This window comes from Artemia sp. Qi Xiang Cuo, chromosome 1 (assembly GCF_049724085.1).
Source record: "Artemia sp. Qi Xiang Cuo chromosome 1, ASM4972408v1, whole genome shotgun sequence".
In the NCBI taxonomy this organism is placed as follows: Eukaryota; Metazoa; Arthropoda; class Branchiopoda; order Anostraca; family Artemiidae; genus Artemia; species Artemia sp. Qi Xiang Cuo.
In genome coordinates this window covers 56,297,242-56,320,626 of record NC_142794.1, presented here as the reverse complement: position 1 = coordinate 56,320,626, position 23,385 = coordinate 56,297,242, and the positions used below count along the sequence as shown (strand labels likewise).

Sequence of the window (23,385 nt, the reverse complement as noted above, 5' to 3'; positions counted from 1 at the left end):
GTCGTCTGTGTGTAGGCTTACAACATAATTTTAGGAGCGCCGGGGTATATCTGTTTTTTGAGAGTTATGAGCGAGCTAGAATCACGAACGACTCGATAGATAATATAGACAGTGCAATTCAAAGCAAGGGTTCGCATACATTTGCTCTGATGAAACAGATTGTGTAGAACTAGGGTAACGGAAATGTGTTCATGATGGGAGTGAACGGTGAACAGTTGTAGCGTTTCCTGTGAGAACTGTTCAATGGATTCAGCCAAATCATCAATAATCAACCACGAGTTCGATTCAATACTATTGAAAACATAAAGTCCCCTTATGAATTGTATTGGTATGGTTGTGGCAATAGCTTTTATTTTATCATAGGACTCTTGCCAAATACTATAGCAATAGTAGATTTTTTTCGGCTTTTCCAAAAACATTTTATCACAATTTTGAATTATTCTAGTTAAAAGTGTTGTTTTCCCCGACATTGACTGCCCACACAGAAACGATCTGAAGGGTGTTTTAAATTGATACATGCTGCTGACAACAGTCGGACTACAACTAACTGTAAATCGTATGTACTCAATGAATAAGTAGTAATTTTCCCACATAGATCTATCTATTCAAGAACAACAACAAAAACAATATTTCATGGCAGCATTTATTTCGGAACTGCATGAAAACAAATATTTGTAGTCAACATGCACACCGATAAAAATAACACTTGTTCAACAAGAAAAAATGACAAAATCTCATGGTCAACATGAAAACTCTATTTGTTCAACATGAACTGCAACGATAACACTTTATAATAAAACACTTTTTGTCCATCAGCAGCACTTTTCTGTACAACACTTTATGTACAATAAAAAACACTTTTTGTCTTTAAAAACACTTTTCTGTACAACAACAACACTTTTTGTCCATCATCAACACTTTTCTGTACAACACTTTTTGTCAACTTAAACACTTTTCTATACAATAACACTTTTTTTTATACAACAGAAAAACAGAAAATACACACACTCAGGGAACAATAGCACAGTTGAACATTATGAATTTAAAGGTGGGGTCCCTCCCCCCCCGGGGGGCCGCGGGGCCGAAGGCCGGCCGGCCGCGGGCGGGATCCCCCCTGGGCGGCCGCGGGAAGGGACCCCCCCCCCGGGAACCGCGGGGCGAAAAAGAATAGTTGTCGTCACTGCGGCTGCTACAGGTTAGTTGAGGTTGGGTTAGTGGTGGTGGTGATGGTTAGGTTAATTTATGAAAGGTTGGGGTGGTTAGTTCAGGTTAGATTAGTTTATCCAGACCAAGTTGATTGCGATAGTCAATGCATTCAACTCGGTCTGAAATACGGTAGTGGCCGTGGGGTAGGACAGTCACACCATTCTCGAGCACATAGACCTTGTCGGATATGCACGACATTGCATTCTTTTCCACTCTCACAGTATAATTTCTATACTGTAGAGAGCGAATTGCAAGCACTTGTGCTCTTGGCAATAGGCTACTTTCTACACAGTCTTTGTACACACTCCTGTTAAAATTACTATTTACAATATATGTAGGCACCTCTGGAAACGTCTTAGTGTGTTCCCACCTCTGTGGGTTAACAACCGAAACTGTGCGACCCAGTACTACACTTAGTGAGATTACCTAACTCCCCATATCTGATTTTAATGGTGGTAGCAGTTTGGGGCTTGAAGTTTCACAAACTTGGGGGAGAGGGTGGGAGTATAGTAGGTAAAATCTATCCGTAAGCTGATATATTCCCCAAGTTCCAAATCATACAATAAATCCCAATCTTCAGTCCCATTTACCTTTAACAGCAGAGAATCTGTATCACCGTAGTACACTTGAACCTCCCCCTCCCGGGGCCCTGGCACCTTGCACACATTGTAAAAGAACGACAACATGAGCTTTTTTGAAATTTCTAGTACTGAACTACCGCCTGCGATATTCTTGTTCAGTACCACATTTCGCTTTCGCCTGTGTAGAAGAACCATGCCGGTCTCTATGCTCGTGAACGATGTAAAATTGGGGTCGGCAATAATTCGTGCACACTCTAGAGGGTCAGTCACGACGTCGCAGCGAGATCTGTTCCGTACGCTCTCACACATTTTGCCAAACGCTGAATTTAGAATGAGCTTATACATTTCCTTCTCCACCTTTGAATTTGCCTTAGAGCGTTTATCGACAAAGGTGTCGATAATCGTTTTCAAGTAGGTTCGCTGATTTAACTGCAGGACCCTGTGTATTTTAGTGGTCTTGAAACCATTGCTCACCATCCAGTGCAAAAGCACAAGGTGAACAACGATATTCTCCTTAGGGTCCAAATCAGCAATCAGTTTCTGTTTGGAGGAGTCCAGTGCATCCCCATATCCTCAACCAATGAACGATTGTAGGGGCTCAGAGAGTCCCTGCTCACGGGTCGATTGATACAGGGAAAAACAAAATCTTTGACTGAGTCGTGAAGCGCTAGCGGAATGTGACCATCAACTTCAAAGAACCATCCTTGTGGCCCATTGTCCTCGACGGTGGTAATGTCGGGGAACTCACAAGGATTCTCAAGCCATTTATAGTTCCCACACGGCAAAGAGTAGTTGGACATTGCCGAGGGGTACAATGAGTTCATGTCCAAGAACACTGCATTTGACTTTGCACCGGTGCTTTGTCCGCTCGGATCGGTTGATAAGACGCGGTCCCCATGAAAAACATACCCACTCCTCATTGAACGCTCTACAAAAAGGTGCTGATCTACGTCGGTGATTAGGCCTATTTCCTCCCTGCTAATTTTTAAAATTAAATCCATCACTAAATGGGGTGTAGAAAAATAATAGCCTATATCTAACCCGAACTCTGAATAGATCTGGTCTTTGTTCTTACAGATTATATCCAACAGAGTTAGAACGTCACTGGCCAAGTACAGTCTACAATAATCCCACCAATTTTTACAATTCCCCTTGGACCACACCTTCTTGGCAAACTCATACTCCTCGGCTGTGCATTCACTGTTGGTCAGTGAATTGTAAAAGCTTCAATTGGAGGTAGTTTCTCCTCACTTAAGCGTGCGCCAGAACAGTAATAATCGTATGCATATATACCTTTGCAGGTCAACAGGTCATACATTTCAATGTCTGGAAAGTGCTGTTTAAGCAAGGGAAAGCTATCAAAATTGTCGCTTTTTTGCACTTTAATCAATTGACTCAATGCCTTGGGGAAAAAACTAAAAGAATCTAAAAACCTAATTTTATTCCAACACGTATGCCCATTATCCACTGCCTGCCATTTCAGTTCGAGAAGCAATAACTTCTCGGCTGATTTGGGAATTATCTTGTAGGTAAATGAACTATTTACCCATGGACAATCTACTCCCCCCCCTCCCTATGCATACGTGCCAGTGCCGGTAAAATAAATTTCAAATCATAATTGGAATTATGAATAAAAACAGGGATAAAAAACTGCTGGCTAACATTTAAATTACACGATTGATGCGCAACTCCTCTAAAATTACTCCCCCCCGAGGATAGGTCCTGCCCCCCATGGGCCTGGGCTCTGACGGTCCCCCTCCCCTCACGGGTCCAGTGATCTCCCGGATCCATCTCTGTCACCTCCTCCGTACAACCCCCCCCGATGTGTTTATTTTTAATTACGAGACGATCCTCTGGAGACCGCACCCGTAGATAAAGCGTTTGTCTCAAACGAGAAATAGCACCATTAGCCGTGCCAATCAGTTTAGTCAATGCCTTGTCCATGCACTCAGGTCCCTCGTCCAATGTTTCAACTATTTCTAACAATCGCATGGTGTTAGAACTGTCTCTTTGTGCGTGGGCGTAGGACACTGCAATGGCCTAATGTTCTTTGACTCTGTTCGTAAATTGGGGGTCATTCATCTCCACCAGCTTAGCCTCACAATCCAAAGATATTTTGTTGCACTGGAGAAGGGTATTTTGAAAATTTTTGAAGCGTAGAATGGCCCTATCCCCTGAAACTGTTTCCACTGTCTGGTAGCCATGCCGTCTACAATGCCTCATATGATTTTGCAGCTTCTGTCCTAATTCTGTCCAAAATCTAGAGAGGCATGTTGGACAGTAGAAACGGGTCCCCTATTCTTACCCTCCCCCAGAACTCTACTCATGTCAGTGATAGGATTAAAATGACCGATTGTGTCCGGTTGACTAGGTGGTGTGTATAGCAACCAAACCCAGTGTTTAACCAAATCAACTGAGGGACCCCTTACAGGGAAAACCACCCCCTTCTTTTTTAAACGAACCCCATCTTCGAATTCTGTTTCATATTGTACCACAGTAACGCCAATATTCAAATGGGCATTAGCCCTTTCAAACATGTCAATAGATCTTAGCGTCACTGGATATTTTCCCTCTAAACAAGAAAAATCTACAACGGGAAAACTGGACCCCTCCTTCCCATGTATAGCCCAATTGTCTAAATTCGTCTTGGTAGCGTCCCGAGCTAGAGGCTCGAATGCTGATATGAGGAAAGCATACCTAAAACACTTTTGACCTGTTTCAAAACGGATCTTCTGGACTCCTTGACAACCCTCTAGATCTGGATTGTAATTAAAAACTGTACCCGTGTCCCTATGCCCCACTATTAAAATAAAATCTTTCTTAATTTTACAAATATTTACGCTTAAATTTTCAATAAATAAAACTACTGAGCCACTCCCATTTTCGTTATAGTTCTCGAGATGCGTTATAATTTGATCGACCCAATCCATAAAAGCTCCCCCAAAATTTTCTAAATTTGAATAAACCAAACTCATCTCGGAATGTATATTATGATAGTACACCTCAATTTTTCCCTCATTCAAATGGAACACTTTTAAAACAATGGAGACCTTAAGTGAATCCGTACTTCCCCACCATTGACTCTGATTCTCCAGAAGTGCACGAATTTTTTCTACATATGCATGCACAATTTCTACAGGGTCAAAAACAAATTTCCCCGCCATTAGTGAATTAAAGGGGTCCCCAAACATCGCAGTGTAAACACCGAGTTCCGTTACAAGTGGGGGTTAGATTGGCAATTCCGGGAGCGGGTGCTCCTCAGATCCCTAGGGGATATGACCCCCTCCCCCAAGTGGGTCACCAATCAATTTTGACTTCTCCCCTTCAGTGGTTTAAATTTTAGAAGTGGTTGGATCTTATGTTTGATGGTCAACTGGTACTGACAGGGGAAAATCATACAAAATTTTCAAGTTTTTTGGACTTAGCAATGGTAAGTACCCCAGTTCAACTGTGCTACTATCTAAATTAGTTAAAAAATCATCAAAATACTCATCAATATTAAAAGGAATTTGATGTAAATCATCACATAGTGAATTGTTGGGGGGCTCCACATGTGCATCTTCTTCTCCTTCTCCAACTGACGAGCAGGGGGGAGATGGGGAGTATGGAACCAGGACAACCTACAAATGAAAAAATAGTTTATTTTCAAAGTGTTCGAATCACCCCTACTGTTAAAATTTGGATTATTATTGCTTAATAACATATGGTTAATACAACTGAAGATAATCTAAGATAAGACACTATAGATGAAAAATAGATTATTTTCAGTGCTCAAATCACCCCTACTGCTTTTAAAATTTGGATTATTATTGTATTATAGCACTTGGTTAATTCAACTGAAGATAATCTAAGATATGACATAGAAGGCGACAATTTGATCGTTTATTTTCAAAGTGTTCAAATTTTTTTTTTCGGTGCTCCCCCCCCGAACCTTGCCCCACAGCACGCCCCGGACCATCCGTGGCGCTTTTCGGAGCCACAGCGCACCCCTGTGGTGCTTCTCGGGGCCCCCAGCGCTTCCCGCGATGCTTCTCGAGCCCGTGGCGCTTCCCTGACCCTTGGCACTTCCCCGAACGCTTCCCTGACTCGTGGCGCACCCCTGTGGCGCTTCCCTGACCCGTGGCGCTTTTCGGAGCCACAGCGCATCCCTGTGGCACTTCTCGGGGCCTGCATCACGTTCCTCGATGCTTCTTGGGTCCGTGGCGCTTCCCAGACCCGTGGGACTTCCCCCAACGCGCTCCTGACTCGTGGTACACTCTTGGGGCACTCCCTGACCCGTAACACATCCCCCCGGCGCGGCCCTAAGCGGGCCTCTACAGCCCTCCCCGGACCCATCGGCGCATTCCGGGCTCCGCGGCTCCCAGCCGTTTACCTAATGCCCCAAAAAACCGTATTGTTAGGCGACATAAGTCGTTTCGCCTACTCCCCGTACAGGTTGTCTATGACTCCAAATGAGCCTAGATTATTTTTAATCTCGTGTCTGCTCTGTTTCCAAGCGTATTCTCTGGGAAACAGTACAATTAAATTCGAGAACCGTTAATTCTTATTCAACAATGTCTCTCCATCACTAAAATATTGGCAAGACTTTGTAAGATTGAAAGTTATTTTAAAATATCCTTGCGCAAATTACGGGGTCCATATGTAACAAATAGATAAATGTGAATAATCTCACTCAGTTCCTTCTCTTGAAACTATGTGGTAATCAATTGTGAAAAATAGGGGATTTTGAGTTTCAAATGATGAGCTTTAATTTAAATTACCCATGAAAAATATTCATTTATGAGATAACAGCGAAGAAATAGCAACAGAGAAAATATCAAAGATTAGAAAAAATAGCATTTTGAGTTTCAAAGGCAGTGATTATTAATAGAAATTACCTAAAAATATTCGCTTATGAGATATCGAAGCGATAGCAAATATTAGAAAAGAGCGGTTTCATGGCAAAAAAAGAAATTTAGAGATCTCCAAGGGAGGGTGGGAGCAGAGACAAGAGTGGTTTCATTGCAAAAAATTACATTGAGGTAACGCTAAGGGAGGGTGGGAGCAGATAACAGTGTGGTTCCATTGCAAAAAATTATATTTGGATATCTCCGAGGGAGATAAATTTAAAACAATGGTTGGGGTGAGGGCTTAATATCTCACAGAGATAAGTTTATATTGGGATTGAAAAGGACTGAAAAATGAATAAATAGAAAGGTAGGAAAAAAATGCTTACATTTGCATATCCCGGCTGCGCTTGGGCATCCGAAGGACCAGGTAGTGCGTGTTGGAGGGTGGACGGGGCGGCGTCGCTATGTTCTTGCGCGACTATTTCACGATCTTGCATAGCTTCGGCATTGTAGTTATCCGTCCACTCTCTCTTTAACTTAAACCCAGGCTGCATTGGGGCTGGCACTGATGGTCTTATCTCGTCCACTCTGGCTTTCTTGAGTGGAGGGGGCACGCATTCTTCACAATTTGCCTTAAAAAGAAGGGAAAAAGTTAGTATTGAAATAATTTGCCCCTTTTTTACAGAAAGAAAGTTAGTACCCTCATACATATAATTTTGTTTAGACAAAGCATTTATCACTAAGAAAGCACAACGTAAAAAATTTCGTGAAATATACTAATTGCATCCTTTTTTTGAATCTGAGAATTACGACTCACTGAGCCATTCAAAAGCCGGCCTAGTTTGTATATTTATCACACCCCCAGAAAAACAGCCCACGGAAAATAACCCCCACGGAAATTATCCCTGAGAAACGACATGGAAAAATATCCCCCTTCCTCCACCGAAAGATATGATAAAAATGCTATTCAATTTACGCATAATAAAGCAATGTATCTTTTTCTTAAACTCACCCCCCTTACTTTTCACGCGAAGAAACAGTTTGTTTTCACCTTACAATGATGGCGATAGACTTGAGGCATGGCCCCCTCCCCCTTTCGCCAATGTCCTAAATATATTGTTAGATCTTAATTTGAAAATAACGAGATTTCACTGGTTCTCCAAAAAAGAGATTGTATATGCCTGCGCTTAATAAATTGCAAGTGTCTGCATGAAAGCGTTTTAATTGACAAGAGAAACAGTTCCCTTTGACTTTTGCTGCTGCGTTCGTAAAAACACCGGTAACGGGTGACATCTAATTATAGGCCTCGCACCAGAGAGCCATGTGTCAAATCAGAAATAGCTAATAACAAAAGTGAGATGGATGTCTCAGAGAAATGATTACAATGGACAAAATTGCATATATTTAACGAAGGAATAATTATTTCTTTTTGCGAGAGTTTTGTTGTAAAACGGTGAGGGGGGGGGGGTTAGGTTTTGAGGGTAAAAGAAAATATTTTATGTATTTAATTTTGACGGAGAAATAGTTCCGTTGACCGCGTTTGTAAGCCGGAAAGGGTGATAGCTAATTATAGCCACACACTGGAGTCTTGTGTCAAAACCATAGCAAGCTAATAACAACAGAGCGATGGATGTCTCAGTTAGAGAAAAGATTACAATTGAGAAAAGTCAAACTTTAACGAAAAGAGAATTATTTCTTTTTGCGAGAATTTGGGGCTGTAAAACAATGGTGGGGGGGGGTGAGGTTTTGAGGGTAAAAGAATATATTTTATGTTTTCCATTGATTATAATGATGTTTGTATGGTTTGGGGGGGGGGGTTTACTCGAATATAGTAGAGGGTGACCACGGAAAACAATTTTATTTTGAAAATAAAAATAATGAAAAACAGAACTTACATTGCAAATTGCGGCTGTCAATGCTTCTAAAGAGTTAAATTTATCCAGTGTTGTTTACACAGCGTCAAAATACTTTCTGATAATTGAATCACAGTGCATGCCCGTTATATAAGAAATCTCAAGGGTGAATTGTTATGTAACGGGGAAACTATATGTAATCAGGTCTCTGATTGGTTGAGAAGGAGGATGTAACCGACTCGCTGATTGGCTGAGAAGGAAACACGTGATCTAACTGTTTCCGGGAAAGTCATAACATTTGGGCGAGAGCAACAACAACAAATACTATTTCTGGACATCATGAAATTCACCTCGAGCATGTACATGACCAAAACAACAACAAATACTATTTCTGGATCATAACATTCGCTGAGAGCGTGCACTTACAACAACAACAAATACTATTTCTGGACACCATGACATTCGCGATCGATTACGCAATCAAGTTCTCGGAAATTCACTTCCCCCTCGAGTCCTAGATCAATAACATTGTTCCCTTTATAATTCAATGCGCATGTGCAACCTTCGCCCCGGAGCTATTACACATAGAAACATTAATAAATCGACCCTGGAAAAAGAGGTCATTGACCCCATTAACCACGTGTTCTCCCTAATGACTCTATGCTCATATTTGGAGCCCTGTCAGTATTCTATGCCCATAAAAGGAGCCCTGACAGTATTCTATGCCCATAAAAGGAGCCCTGACACGAGCTCATGATAGCTCTCTACTTGCATTCCACGAATGGGGTATTGAGTCGAAGCCCCTTATGTCCATTCGGTTTTTTTTTAAGTTTTAAAGGTGGTTTGGAGCGGTACATTTTCATGGCACCTACAAGCCAGCTTCAAGAAAAGGTCAAGGAAGTTGTGCAAACCAAAGGAAAAGCTGACGAAAAGTTTTTCGTCGAGAGATTATATTGAGCTGTAATTCTTATAATATAACTGCTAAGAAATTTACTTTTCCAAGCTAGCTGTTCTTTATCACTTGAACAATAAAAAGCATTTGCTTGGAAAAATCTATCACCTTTCCCCTCTAAATTCCCCCTTAAATGAAACAGCTTCCATTATCTGTGGAGAAAGTGATCACTTATTTTTTTTTCTTGTGCCTATTGTGGTTTTGTAGGGTCACTTTGACTTAAGATATATTCCTTGCCGTAAATTTAAACCCCAGTCTTTAATTGTCGGTCAAAAGATATAAAAGTTCTTATGTAAAAATTGTCTATGTCTACTAGACTATCATTGGACTTTTGAATTAAAGTAAACCCTCAATGAAAGTAAATACTTCATCTACATACGAGTATTTGTTATTACTACTTTAAATTACAAGTCAGGCTGTTCTTCATTCTCGTATTCTTACTGTTCTTCCAACACTTAACAGGTTCTAGATCATTAAAGGGAAAAGACTGTACAATTTTAGTCATTGCTAAAAAAAATATTTAAGTGCTTGCTTTAATTAATGAATGCCTGAATACTAACAGGAATTTTTTTTTATTAAATGCAAAACATTGGGAAGAAGCATCCTTCTCATGTGTTCCCTATCCATATTTAAAAATGGAAAATACCATTTTATTTCATGCAGTTTGGATTTATATATCTTCCTCGCAATAACAGCTCCCTTGCTTCTATTCTGACCGAAATGAGCAACTTTTGAATAATAATGACTCTTTCGTAAAAGTTTTTCTTAGCATGAGATGCAAAAGGAAAAGCATTTTAACTGTTGTTGGGCTAAAACAAAAACTAGATAACACTTCTTGACATAGAAACACATGCCTTTAACTTGAAAGTACTTTGAACATTTAGCTCCTCTAAAACATTAAGAAAATCCTTATTTTCTACTTACTACTGCGACTGCTTACAACTGCAACTGTGATTACTAGTGACTGCAAATAATTTTGACTGCGATTGCAACTGCTTTTGACTGTGACTACTTGTGACTGGGATTGCTACTGTGCGACTAATTGAGCTTGCAACTACTTGCGTCTGCGACTACTTGCGACTGTGACTACTTGCGAGTGGGAGCACGACTACGTGTGATTACGACTACCTGGGAATGTGACTGCAAGTACTTGCGACTGCAACTACTTGTGACAGTGATTACTTGCGACTGTTACTTCTTGTAACTGTGTCAAATGGGGACTACGACTGCAACTACTTGCAAATGTGATTACTTGCAATTGCGACTACTTATGACTAAGATTACTTGCGCCTGTCGCTACTCTGATCGCGATTGTGACTGATCTACTATTACTGCAATTGCTACTTTTATGTAGCAGTATTAAGAGAGTTTAACTGCATCCAGGCTGTCCTTAGGGCTTATATTCAATATCTCTCGAACTGCTGAGGGTATTAGATTGGAACTTTCTGAGAATATTGAGGAAAATATTGAGCTAAATCTAAAGGCAATAAATGCATACAGGTTGTCACAAAGGTATATGTGAAACATCTGTAGAACAGTTAAAGGTATTAAACTTTCTGAAAATCTTGAGAGGGTTGTTGAGTTTAATGAAAAGACACACTGTGCATTCCCGTTTTCAAAAGGGCGGATCAGCAGAATCCCATGGATGACCTAGAGTATTCAGCTGAAACCTTCAGGAAATGTTGGTTGAATCTTGAACTAAATCAAAGCCACCATGTACATCCTAAAAATTTTTTTTAGGATTTAGGATTTTTTTTCTAAAAATAACTTTCAGAATTTTGATTAATTCACATATTAATTTCTTTGATTACCCGAACTTGAGCAGCAATCAAACTTTTCTTTTTTAAATACTTTCTTTTTTCTCATCAATGATATGAAGCTTTTAAAACTCGTCAAAGCTGAAAAACATGACTATTTAAGGTTATTTTATTTTTTTTTTTTACTTTATCGGTTTTCAAAGGCTATTCCAACATTTTAATTTGAGACCGAAAAAAAAATCCGTCAAACCTGATAAAACTTACTGTACAATCTGCAATGGTACCTTCTCATTTTATAAGTATTTCTGATTTTCTACTACCTGTAGAATCTTGACCCTAATATAGGTGTTCTTTCATTGAAAATAGAAGTCTGACTATATTCCATGCATGACTGGAGTTTTCCTGCAAAGTACAAACTTAGTACCGCTTCATATAAATATTATTTGAAAAAAACTACGTTTTCTAAAGAGTTAAAGAGGCTGAGTTACAAGGTCGAACCTTAAAACGTACAGGGATTAGGAGGCACAGTTGGGGAGCTGCCGCCCCCAAACCCCGCTTTCGCAGCCTTTAAATATAAAAAAAAATTTCTTTAAACTGAAAGTAAGGAGCGACATTAAAACTTAAAAAGAACAGAAATTATTCCGTATATGAAAGAGGCTGTGCCCTCCTCAACGCCTCGCTCTTTACGCTAAAGTTTTTATTGTTTAAAAAAAGAGTTGTGAGAAAGTCAAACTTTAGCGTAAAGAGCGAGGCGTTGAGGAGGGCACAGCCTCTTTCATATACGGAATAATTTCTGTTCTTTTTAAGTTTTAATGTCGCTCCTTACTTTCAGTTTAAAGAAATTTTTTTTTATATTTAAAGGCTGCGAAAGCGGAGGTTTGGGGGCGGCAGCCCCCAACTGTGCCTCCTAATCCCTGTACGTTTTAAGGTTCGACCTTGTAACTCAGCCTCTTTAACTCTTTAGAAAACGTAGTTTTTTTCAAATAATTTCTGCACGTTTTTGTACAGTTTATTACTTATTATTGCTTGACTAACTGTTAGCTGATCGTGTCAGGAGTTAAAGTTGGGGGCTGCCGCCCCCAAACCCCCCGCTCTTGAACATTCTTATGTTAAGGCTTTTAATTCCTGAATACTCAAATCACGTCGTACAGGGTGCCTCCTAATCCCTGTACGTTTTAAGGTTCGAACTTGTGACTCAGCCTCTTTAACAGCCCCCCAACTGTGCCTCCTAATCCCTGTACGTTTTAAGGGTCGACCTTGTAACTCAGCCTCTTTAACTCTTTAGAAAACGTAATTTTTTTCAAATAATTTAAAAAAGAAACTGAGTTTCTTTTCAAAGTATATAAAAAAGTTGCTCTGATGGTGAATCGAACCCGAGTTTTCCGTGTGAAAGTCTGAAGTCTCAGCCGCTGGACTATAAAAACACAATAGTAATTGCTGTTTAGCAAATAGAAGGTATTTTCGACGCAAGCAAATTCCCAAAAATCTTGATATGTGGTTTTTGGAAAACAGGGAAGGAGTGATCAGATTGAGCTGAAATTTCGACGATAAGCTCCCTGGCCCCAGGAAATCTTATCCTCTAAATTTCATCCCGATCAGACAACGTTAACGGGGGGGTTGTGGAGGGAAAAATTAACATGCGCTAATATAGGAAAACGAGGTTTTTCGTAAATGTAACTTCGGGGGATAATTTTTTCGGTCTGAAAATATCAAAAGGCCCTAACAGGTCGAATTCGGCTTCGAATGAGTCCTCATTCAACCGGATCCGGTGCCAACGGTGGCCTGTTGGCGTGGCTAACAAAAAAAAAAAGAGATGATGATGAATTTAAGTGGCTATATTTGTTTTTTTGAAAACAGGGACGGAGTGATCGGATTGAGCTGAAATTTCGAGGTTAAGCTCCCGGGCCCTAGGAAAACTTAACCTCTAAATTTCAGCCCAATCAGACAACGTTAAAGGGGGGCTGTGGTGGGAGGGTCCAAACTTCCGGCCCAGTTTACCCCATGAAGATAAAGTCGGAGGAGGATGAAAATTTGCAAGTTTCTTAGTTTGAGCTTGGGCTACAAAATGCAATTACCGCCGTCTCTCTGCGACCTCTAGGACCTGAAATCGCTTAACATTGTGGTGGGTCGCCTCTTTATAGAGGCACAAGTGTGCCTCCTTGATGTTGTTCAATTCATCCTTTTTTCAAATTCAATTAGTCTTAGTTAGAACGAAGTCCGATGTCAATTTTCTTTTCTTTTCACAGAAAGGTACTATTAAAAGTTCTCAAGGCGGTAAATGGTATTGATCCGAATCTTAAAGAAATTTCATAAGAAAATCATAGCAACAAAGTGGATATGTTCTTGAAAGAAAAGAGCCTATATTGGCGATCCTCTTCTGGTTTGTTCGCAAAATCAGCAGAAAATAAGTCCGCTCAAACATATTTTCTAACTAAACGGAAGTCTACCGTTAATATAAGATTGAAATATGATGTCTATTGTTTGATTCAATAATGAGAAAGAAGTTATCGTTATAGTTTTGACGAATGCTTTTAAGATATTCTGCTATAACTGCTCCAATTCTTCTTGGCCCTTTTATTTTTGAAGCTGCTGACCGAAAACCTTCTCCTGTCTCTTTGGGTAGGTCAGGTGTCATTAACTGTCATTGCGTCTTCTGTCATTGCTTGATAGGTCTATTCTCTTGCTTTCATACTATTCATTCTTAAATGTTCTTAAACTTTGAATGTACAACACATTTTTTCACTAAATTTTGATTGGAAAACGTGAAGTGTAATGAAAAGACAATAAGTAGGGCTACTACTGGACTAAAGACTAACCATAACACTTCAAACTTATTAAAATCCCTTTTTTCTTCATAATCATTCATCTCCAAAACAATTTTTATTTTCAAAACTATTTTTATCTTCAACCCCATTAATCTGTTTATACTTTTTGTAAAATTAACGGCGGAAACGGTTTAGTTTCCGTCTATAATTTTTCGAGTGCTTTTAAATATAGCTTCTCTAAATTTCATCCTAAAAAGTCTATCCAAGAAAAAGTCCAGCCAGATAGATAAAAAATATGTTGCATAAAAATCAGTTGAACGCTGCAAAAGAAGATTAAATACTGACTTGACGGCGTCATTAACGATGCCAATCACATTTGAATGCCCATTTCATAATTTTTGTTTTGAATGCCCACTTCGAATGCCCACTTTTGAATGCCCATTTCATAATTTTTGTTGTGGATAGGATATGAAAAACCCGTTGTTAAAGCTAAATAAAAACGAAAAAAAAAAATTGTTTTCTCAAATATCAGGATTTCATAACACGTATTTCAGAAAGCTTTTTGGGACTTGATAACTAGTTCTAAAAACATGGTTTAACTGATTGTCAGAAATTTATAATATTCAGCTCAATTGTTTATTAAAAAACAGTTATGGAACAATTTTAGTTATTTTAATATTTCTTTTTAATTTGCCATTAAATTCCTTCTGGAGTCCCATTATTTCCACCTCTCTTAAGATGTTCTCGAGGGAAAAAAATGAGGTGGATAGGTAAGAAGTGCACGACTTAATGCACGTCTTATTGCACCTGTTTTGTTGTATATTGGTGGGGAAAAAAAACAAATGAGATGAATAGGCTACACCAATGAAGGCCTGTCAGTAGAATGCTTACATACAAATAAATAAATAAAAATGGCAACTTGAGTGAGGCGCCAAGCACTTCCTTTCTCTTCTCTGATGGATCTATTCGAATCTTAAAACATGGCAACTGCAGGGGGGATTCATGGAAATATAGGGAAAGAGGCATGGGTTTTTCATCATTTTTATATTGGGAGATTGGAAAATTCTATACATATCACGAAGGGGAAGGGGTATTTTTGTTTTTCGTTTTTTATGAAAATATCAAAAAGATGTCTTCATAATATAGGCACCCCAAACAATTATACCATCTCCCCAAACTGTCGCCCCTGGGTAACTGTTCGGATTCTGTGTTCTTGTCTATGTTCTGATTCTACAAGACTACAAAATGTTGTGCCTTTGTAAGACAGTAGGCCAAATACATGGAGACTGTATCTTAAATTTTGGGACTGTTTTGACTCTATATTTTCATTTTCTGATTCTATATTAATTCCATTCTATGAGTCTATGTAAGCCAGCGAATATCAAACAGGTGATGGACCCATACTAGACAAAATATTTGGTATAGAAATAGCATAGTTCGAGAAAAATTTTCCAAATGCAGGCTTTTCTTGTCAGATTCCTTGAATAAAAAAAGTGGTTTAGAATATACGTGATATTTTCTGGACTTTTTAATGATTACAAAGAATCCCAATACACCCCCCACCCCATTGGCTATCTAAAATGCTGATTTCGGTAATGTCCTAAAGCTCCCACTGATGCTGGTATTGAAAAAAAAAAATACCATAATAATAAAACGAAATTAAAACAGCTTAATAAAAAGGTAAAAAAAAAGAAAAAAAAATCACCCAAAACTAAGTCTGTAAAGAACTATATGTATTATTTTATAAAATGTAAAACCATTAATAATTATTATACCATTAGTTAATTAGGATTTTAATAAAACTCATTTATTATTTATCTTAAGCAGTTGGTGCGCTCCCTTTTTTGTCGAAAGGAAGTCAAATAAGAATCAGTTTCAAGACAACAAGACATGATTTGGGAAAAGAGATATAAAAGCACAAGACCCAAATTGAAAACAAAATAAAGTAAAACATTCTTGATAATAGGAATAAAAACTTCCTAACCATGGGATTCAATTTAAAAACATCTGAGATACAACCAGACTGAAAAGCAAAGCTTTTAAAACTAAATGACATCCGTTAAGAGCCCACATAAAATAATATTATGTCTTCGTAATGAATGCCATCCTTTCATTACGACCGAGAGCGGACAATTTTATATTTCCAAAATTCTTTATTGCGCCTTAACCTCTACAGCATGTTTTTCTTTCATCTCGGGGATAACAAAAGGATAAAGACAAGCAAATAAACTTTATAATTGAAAGCGTAAGTATGATAGTTGATAAAATACGGTAGTAAGATCGATTAGTTGGTGAATTTAGTTTACAAATTTACAGAAAAGTTTCAGTGAAAACCCATTGAAAGCAAACTCATCTATTTCTTTTTTCTGTCTCTTTCAGCCCTAAATTTTTGTTGTTATTGTATCTTTTCGAAGTTCCTTTTTTTACCATATCACACAAAGATTCAGTGGGGACGTGTAGCTCAATGAGCCATAGAAAGGGTGTATTTTTTGTCATAAAGGTCCAATGAGCACGTGTTGTGAGCCATAGAAAGGATGCAATTTTTGTCACAGGCGCCTGCGCTCTATTCTCTTATAGTAACCCTAAATGTAAATCTTTGGTGTTGATTGAATTAATTATATATATATATATATATATATATATATATATATATATATATATATATATATATAATATATATATATATATATATATATATATATATATATATATATATATATATATATATATATATATATATATATATATATATATATATATATATATATATATATATATATATATATATAAATATATATATATATATATATATATATATATATATATAATTTGTACTATATTTTATATTATGCTATATTTACTATAGTACATTTTAAAATCTAGTGTTTTCGTTTTGTTTCTAGTGTACAGTTTATGTGTTTAAGAAAATAAACAGAAAAACAAATTGAAGCGTAATCTTATAGAAAAAAATTTGGGAAACCATGGTAAACGATAAATGCTACAAGTTCGAAAAAACTAAAAGAAGGAACGGAAATTTGACGTCATGATGTTAAACTTGCCAGCGCTGGAGGCTGGAGCATCAGCTTAGTGAAGCAGTAACCATTTGCAAGAGCTAAAGGTCTGAACTCAGGATATTTGCTGGAGGTCGCTCTTTATGGGTATTAAATAAAAAAAACAAGTTTTTTCAACTGAAAGTAAGGAGCAACATCAAAACATAGAATGAATAGAAGTTAATACATACGTAAAGGGGGTCCCCCCTCGTCAATGCCTCCCTCTTTACGCTAAAGTTGTAATTTTGTTACAATTCTTTAAGAATGACCCCTGAATCACAAATGCCGTTTAATTAGAATAAACGACTCTTTCGAAAATACTTTAAAAAAGCTTTAGCGTAAAGAGCGAGGTATTGACTAGGGGATGAACCCCCTAATATACGTAATAGAATGAAAAAAACACCTGAATTTCTTAATTGAAATGAAATTTCTGACTTACCACCCCATGACTTAAAACTAAAGAATGGCCAAATATTGTTTGAAAATTGTCACTCTGGGATTTTCTGGCCTGAAGAACTATCTAAATAGGTCCCGAGTTTGACGAAATTCATTTAGAGTTTCAGTTTCAGAAAAAGAACTCATGAAAGTGCCGTCACATGTATATATGTTTAAAGAGCAAAGATTACATCATTTTTCCCCAGCACTGGTCGCATCATTTTTAGTACATATAACGCATGGAAAATTACACAAGATGACATATGACTCCGAATAGCTAAAGAAAAAGTAGGGGATAATAAACAGCAAAAATTATATTTAATTGCAAACAAAAACATTCCGCAACGAAATCCGCAGTTAGAAGAAAAAGAAAAAAAATTAAATGGGATGAAGGAACGTGTTAGTTGGGCGTTCGTGAGTCTATGAAGAATAAAAAGAAGGATGAATTGAATTCACGCCAAATTACTTAATTCAATTGGAATTGCTTATTTTCGCCCCTAGAATGAAGAAATGTGTTATTTTAGTGCCATAGGAAGGGGGAAATGAATTCACGCCTGAATTTCTTAAGTAGACTGGAATTTAATTCATGCCAGAAGAAAAGATTCATGTGAGTGAGGTCTCATTTATATACATCTTCAGAGGAAACACAAGATAACACCAAAATAACAAAAAGATAACAAATGCATCTCTGTGAAGAATAAATACAAAAGAAGAATTAAATTCGCGCTAGAATGTCTTTATTCTACTGGAATTGCTGATTTGCCACTCTATGACTTAAAAATGAAGGATAACACAATAATTATGCTATTGCATAATTTAGATATTTCAGAAGTTACAATGGAATAAGAAACGTGCTATTTTACCGTCTGTGAAGGATAAACATAATGGAGTATTGAGTTCATTCCAGAATTCCTCTATTCAACTGAAATTGCTGAGTTGCCACCCTATGACTTGAACCTAAAGGATAAAACAATAATTAAATGAATTGAGTTCACGCCAGAACTTCTTAATTCAATTGAAATTACTGATTTGACACCTTGTAACTTAAAACTAAAGAATTACGGGATCATTATTTTAATGCGTAATTAGAGAATCAAATATATATAAGTCTGCCGTTTGCCGAGTGCCAGAGCCCAGGTGATGCCTGGCCTCCTGGCACTATATCATTAACAAGCATCATATATTGGTAAAAATGTTGCCGTCAAATTTTGATTGTTTTTTATACAAAAAAGCAAACATAAACACTTTATTCTTTTAAGATTTTTTTTCTGGGCAGGGGGATACTGAGGTTGATTCTAATTATTTTTTTCCACCAAGCTTTTCCAATGAGTTATGTTCTATTTATCACTGTCTCATTTTTTTTTTATTCTAGGATCTGTCATTAAAGTGGAAGGAGAGAGCGGCGAGCGTCTCCAAGTTTCCTCATCGTCCAGTTCCTCCACAAGAAACATAACTCCTATAACCAAAGGTGGTAAGCGGCCACCTTCTGCTGATAGCAGCGCTTCCAAGCATCATCAGTCTAGTGACACGGCTAGTGATATTGCAATTGAAAATGAAAGGATAAAGCCAGAAGGGAATGACTACCGCCTGGTTTTTATTTCGTCTGACTCTTCAAAAAGCTCACTGGAAGATAGCTTCGAGCAAGAAACCCAAGATTTTTCAAGGCAACCATCGAGCCTCATTAACGAGTCAGATAACGCTGGATTTATTGATGAAAGTGACTGGGACTTCTATGTAAATGAAAGAAAGGCGTCCAAGTCGGGTATGTTTACCATTCTTAAAATTTTACTTATTTACAGCTCCTATGCAACGAAGTTCAACAAAGAGAAGGGAAGCAAGGAAATGTGAAAACTTAAATTATTGATGTCAATTGTAATGTTGGTTTTTACAATTAAATTAAATAAAAAAAATGAGTTTTTTTTAAATGAAAGTAAGGAGCGACATTAAAACTTAAAACGAACAGAAATTATTCCGTATATGAAAGGGGCTGTTCCCTCTTCAACCTCCTCGCTCTTTACGCTAAAGTTTTTAATTGTTTTAAAAAATAAAGTCGTGTGACAGATTCAAACTTTAGCGTAAAGAGCGAGGTATTGAGGAGGGGACAGCCCCTTTTATATACGGAATAATTTCTGTTCGTCTTAAGTTTTAATGTTGCTCCTTGCTTTCAGTTGAAAAAAACTCGTTTTTTTTATTTAATTTCTGAACATTTTTAAATTAATGTAGCTTTGATTTTGGCTCATCGTACATGAATAATTAAAACGAATTTTGCATATTAATTTTACTTTTTTGGCTAAATAGCTTTCTCGAAATGTTGTTCTGACGTAACTTACGAATTAACTTACGTAACGAACTTCTATATTCGTATGTTTTATTACGTATATTAGGGAGTTTGCCCCCTAGTCGATACCTTGCTCTTTATGCTAAAGTTCGAATTTTGTTCGAATCACAAACCCCTGAATCACAAAGGCCGGTTAATTAGAACAGATAACTCATTTGAAACTAGTAAAAAAAAAATTAGCAAAAAAGGTGAGGTATTGACTAGGAGGCGAACCCCCTCATGTACGCAATAATTTCTGTTTGTTTTAAGTTTTAATGTTGCTCCTTACTTTCAGTTGAAAAAACTAGTTTTTTTTATTTAATTTCTGATCGTTTTTTAAATAATGCTGGGAACTCCGGCGCCCTTTTCATAGAAATATCCCTTCCCCCAAGAAAACATCCTCCATGGAAGTATCCTCCCCCGGACCCCCCTCCTCCGACACCCCCCTCCATCAGACAAAAATCCCGCCTGTAACGTCTTTATACTTCCCATTAACCAAAACTATATGAAAACAATGGGCAAAGTTCATAACTTCCAGCCCTTCCCCCAGGAACTGGGGGGGGATTAAGTCATCCTTAAAGACATATTTATTAGATTTTCAAATATGCTGAACAAAATGGCAATTTCAAATTTTGATTGGGTGACTTCGAGAAAAACAATGAGCGTGGGAGGGGGCCAAGTTGCCCTACAGTGTTTTTCGTCACTTAAAAAGGACACTAAAACTTATAATTTCCGTCCGAATGAGCCCTTTTACGATATTCTAGGACTAATGGATAGATACGATCACCCCTGGAAAAAAAAAAAAAAAAGCAAATAAACACGTATCCGTGATCTTTCTCCTGACAAAAAATATAAAATTCGACATTTTGCAGATAGGAGCTTGAAACTTCCGCAGTAAGGTTTTCTGATAGTAGTAATCTATCTAGTACTTTCAACCCTACATTCACGCCTACAAGAATATGCTCACAAGTGTAATAGATTTCAAGCGTAAATTCACGCCTACAAGAATAGGCTCAAAAGTGTAATAGATATGAAGCGTACAAGAAGCTGTTTTTTTGTTATTGATATGAATTGCACAAGAATGTGCCGTTTGACGTAGACATTTTTAGGAGCCAATCAGAGACAGGGGAGCTTGCTCAATATATGATAACTTGATTGGTGATTGGATTTGAATAAAAGGAATGGTTTTCATTACAATTCATATTAGTAAGAGAATTGAATTCAGAGAGAATAGTTTATTTGAGAGGATATTAGTAGAGAAAAATGAGTGGTGCATTTACATTGTTGGAGATTAATGATGGAGCCGGCAGCAGCAACGATAAACGAGTACCCAATGTGGCTGTAGAAATAACTGGAGACTGTAGACTATACCTTGAATGTGACGATATGTATGCGAGATATATGATATCATTCAGGAAATTTAAGCAGGAGGAACAAATGTTTTTCTGTGAATCTGAATATTGTCCATATAAATAAACTTCGGGCGGCATTAAATGTCCTCGAGAAATATATTGATGAGAACAAAATGCATCAGTGAATATTATTATTGAAATTAGGCTAAATAGAATTGTTTCAAAATCAAAAGTATTTTTCTTTCTATAGCAGACTAGCATATATTTCTTAGAGTAGAAAAAAATTCTGGTCAGTCTGTAATTGGTTGTGAGAGTGTTAGGACTAAAAAAAAAAATGGATAGATTTGAGAAAGAGCGAATCATGAGGAATTTAGTGCTTATGGAAAAACGTTTGATTCTAGATGACGATTTTCTAGAGCTGTCTATTCAAAGGCGGATATTTTCTCGGGGAATGCTTGCATTTACACAATTTATTGATATATTGATCACGACATGGCAAAATGATGTTGTGGATATGCTTTTAAACGTTAGTTTAGAACTTTAAGACTTTTTTTTCATGAGAAAGATGTTGCTCAAAGACGATTTAGTCCTCTTTCTCTATCTCAGACAATTTTTGTTGTTGCTAGCTCAGTTTCAATGTGACAGTGAGAGTGTCAACACATGAAAAAATGTTCCATGCATGTCTGCTATGTATGTACACACTGGGCAGCTGGTCATCATGTGAGAATTTCACAATGATTGATGAGTATGATGAAAAGTGTCGATTATGCAACCCGTGTAAATTGCATAGAGGATATGCTGTACAAATTAAAGGTTGTAATTCCTGCCTTGAAGAGGTGTGTGACTGTCATCCTAGTGGCCACCTATGCTCCAATTGTCACTATGATAAATGTAATCAGTGGGAGAATACATATCCCGTTATGATTGGAAAGAATCCCAAGCGTGATTTTAGTTTATTGCTACAAGATTCGTATCGTCGTGGTTTTAGATTGTTCTGGGAGGAGGAGCCAGGTCAGCGATTCAACTGTTGGAACAAAAAAAGAATATGGTTTCTACGTCATCGTTTTGAAGACAATGGGTGCTATGATTATAAGCCCACTGATTTTTATTTGGCTCTGACGGAGTGTTATTCGACACTTGAGGACACTGTTTGTGTAATTGCTTCAAATAAGCAAATTGAAACATTTGAATTCTATAGAATGAATGAGAATAGTATCATTGACAATACAAAGAGATATGACAAGAGTGAAGTTACGCTCTACTGTAGAAAATGTGACCCTGAGATTGCAGTACATCAGGATCAGTACACTGTGAATTCAGATAATCTACCTGCATTAGTTGTTGTCGACAAATACCTATACCTAGTAGAAGATGAAATCTAAAGAGTAGAAAAGTCGTTTTATCATGTATATAAACTTTTATCATTTATTAATAAACAATTTCACATACATTTTTAGAACATTTATTCGTAGGGCACTAAAATCAACATTAAATACGTTTGTAAGTATATTTTCCACTAGAAAGTCGTTCAATCGAGGTGAGTCAACGTAGATGTCGAGAAACTGCTTGTAGTAATAGCCACGACATCTGAACATGAAGAAGAATAGTGCATGAAAGCCACATGTCTTAGTCGTTAAATCCTGTACTCTTCGTTGATTTTGAAAAATAGTTTTCCCACTGCTTTCAATAAAGTTGCTAATGTACTGCGTGTAGAATTTATACGATAAGCCAAGAGGATAAAACAATTCAATATTCTTTGACGTTTGAAAGATACATAGCCATTGACCTGTCTTCAAACTTGATGTACTGATATTAAAAATGATTAAAGTATTGTTAACACTTGGAACTTTTTCAATGAAATCCGAAGGTTTGCACTGGGCCTTGTCTTGAGACATGTATGGCACAGTATTAAGTAATCTAAAAATTTGGCTTCTGTTCGTGAGAATAAGTCAAGTAGAACACTACCATTGGTGGTGATCTCCTAAAAGGTTTCAAATTGAATCAATGATATTAGTGTGATACTCTTAGTCAGAGCATTAGCAAATGTACACTCTAAACGTACATTCCCTGTTCGTACTATGCTCATATCCTGAGTCCCCGACAAGTCCAAAACAATTACCCCATGATTTTTTGAAAACATTGAATCTGTTATTCCATTTTCAAATAGTTGAGAGTCATGATCTAGGGATTGCATGGTAAACTCGTACAGAGTTCTATAGGATTTTTTGTCAAATGGTAGAGTGTAAAGGGGAATACCATTCACTTTGCACACAAGGCTAGATAGACCG

General features: G+C 37.4%; 1 protein-coding gene across 1 annotated transcript in view; it reads left to right on the top strand.

Moving 5' to 3' along the window:
- LOC148956506 (uncharacterized) overlaps nucleotides 1–23,385 on the top strand; it is a 397,828-nt gene that overhangs the window by 244,415 nt on the left and 130,028 nt on the right. Inside the window, exon 5 of the mRNA XM_089108420.1 lies at nucleotides 18,801–19,190. Coding sequence (XP_088964546.1) covers nucleotides 18,801–19,190 — 390 coding nt within the window. The remainder of the gene's footprint in view (nucleotides 1–18,800; nucleotides 19,191–23,385) is intronic.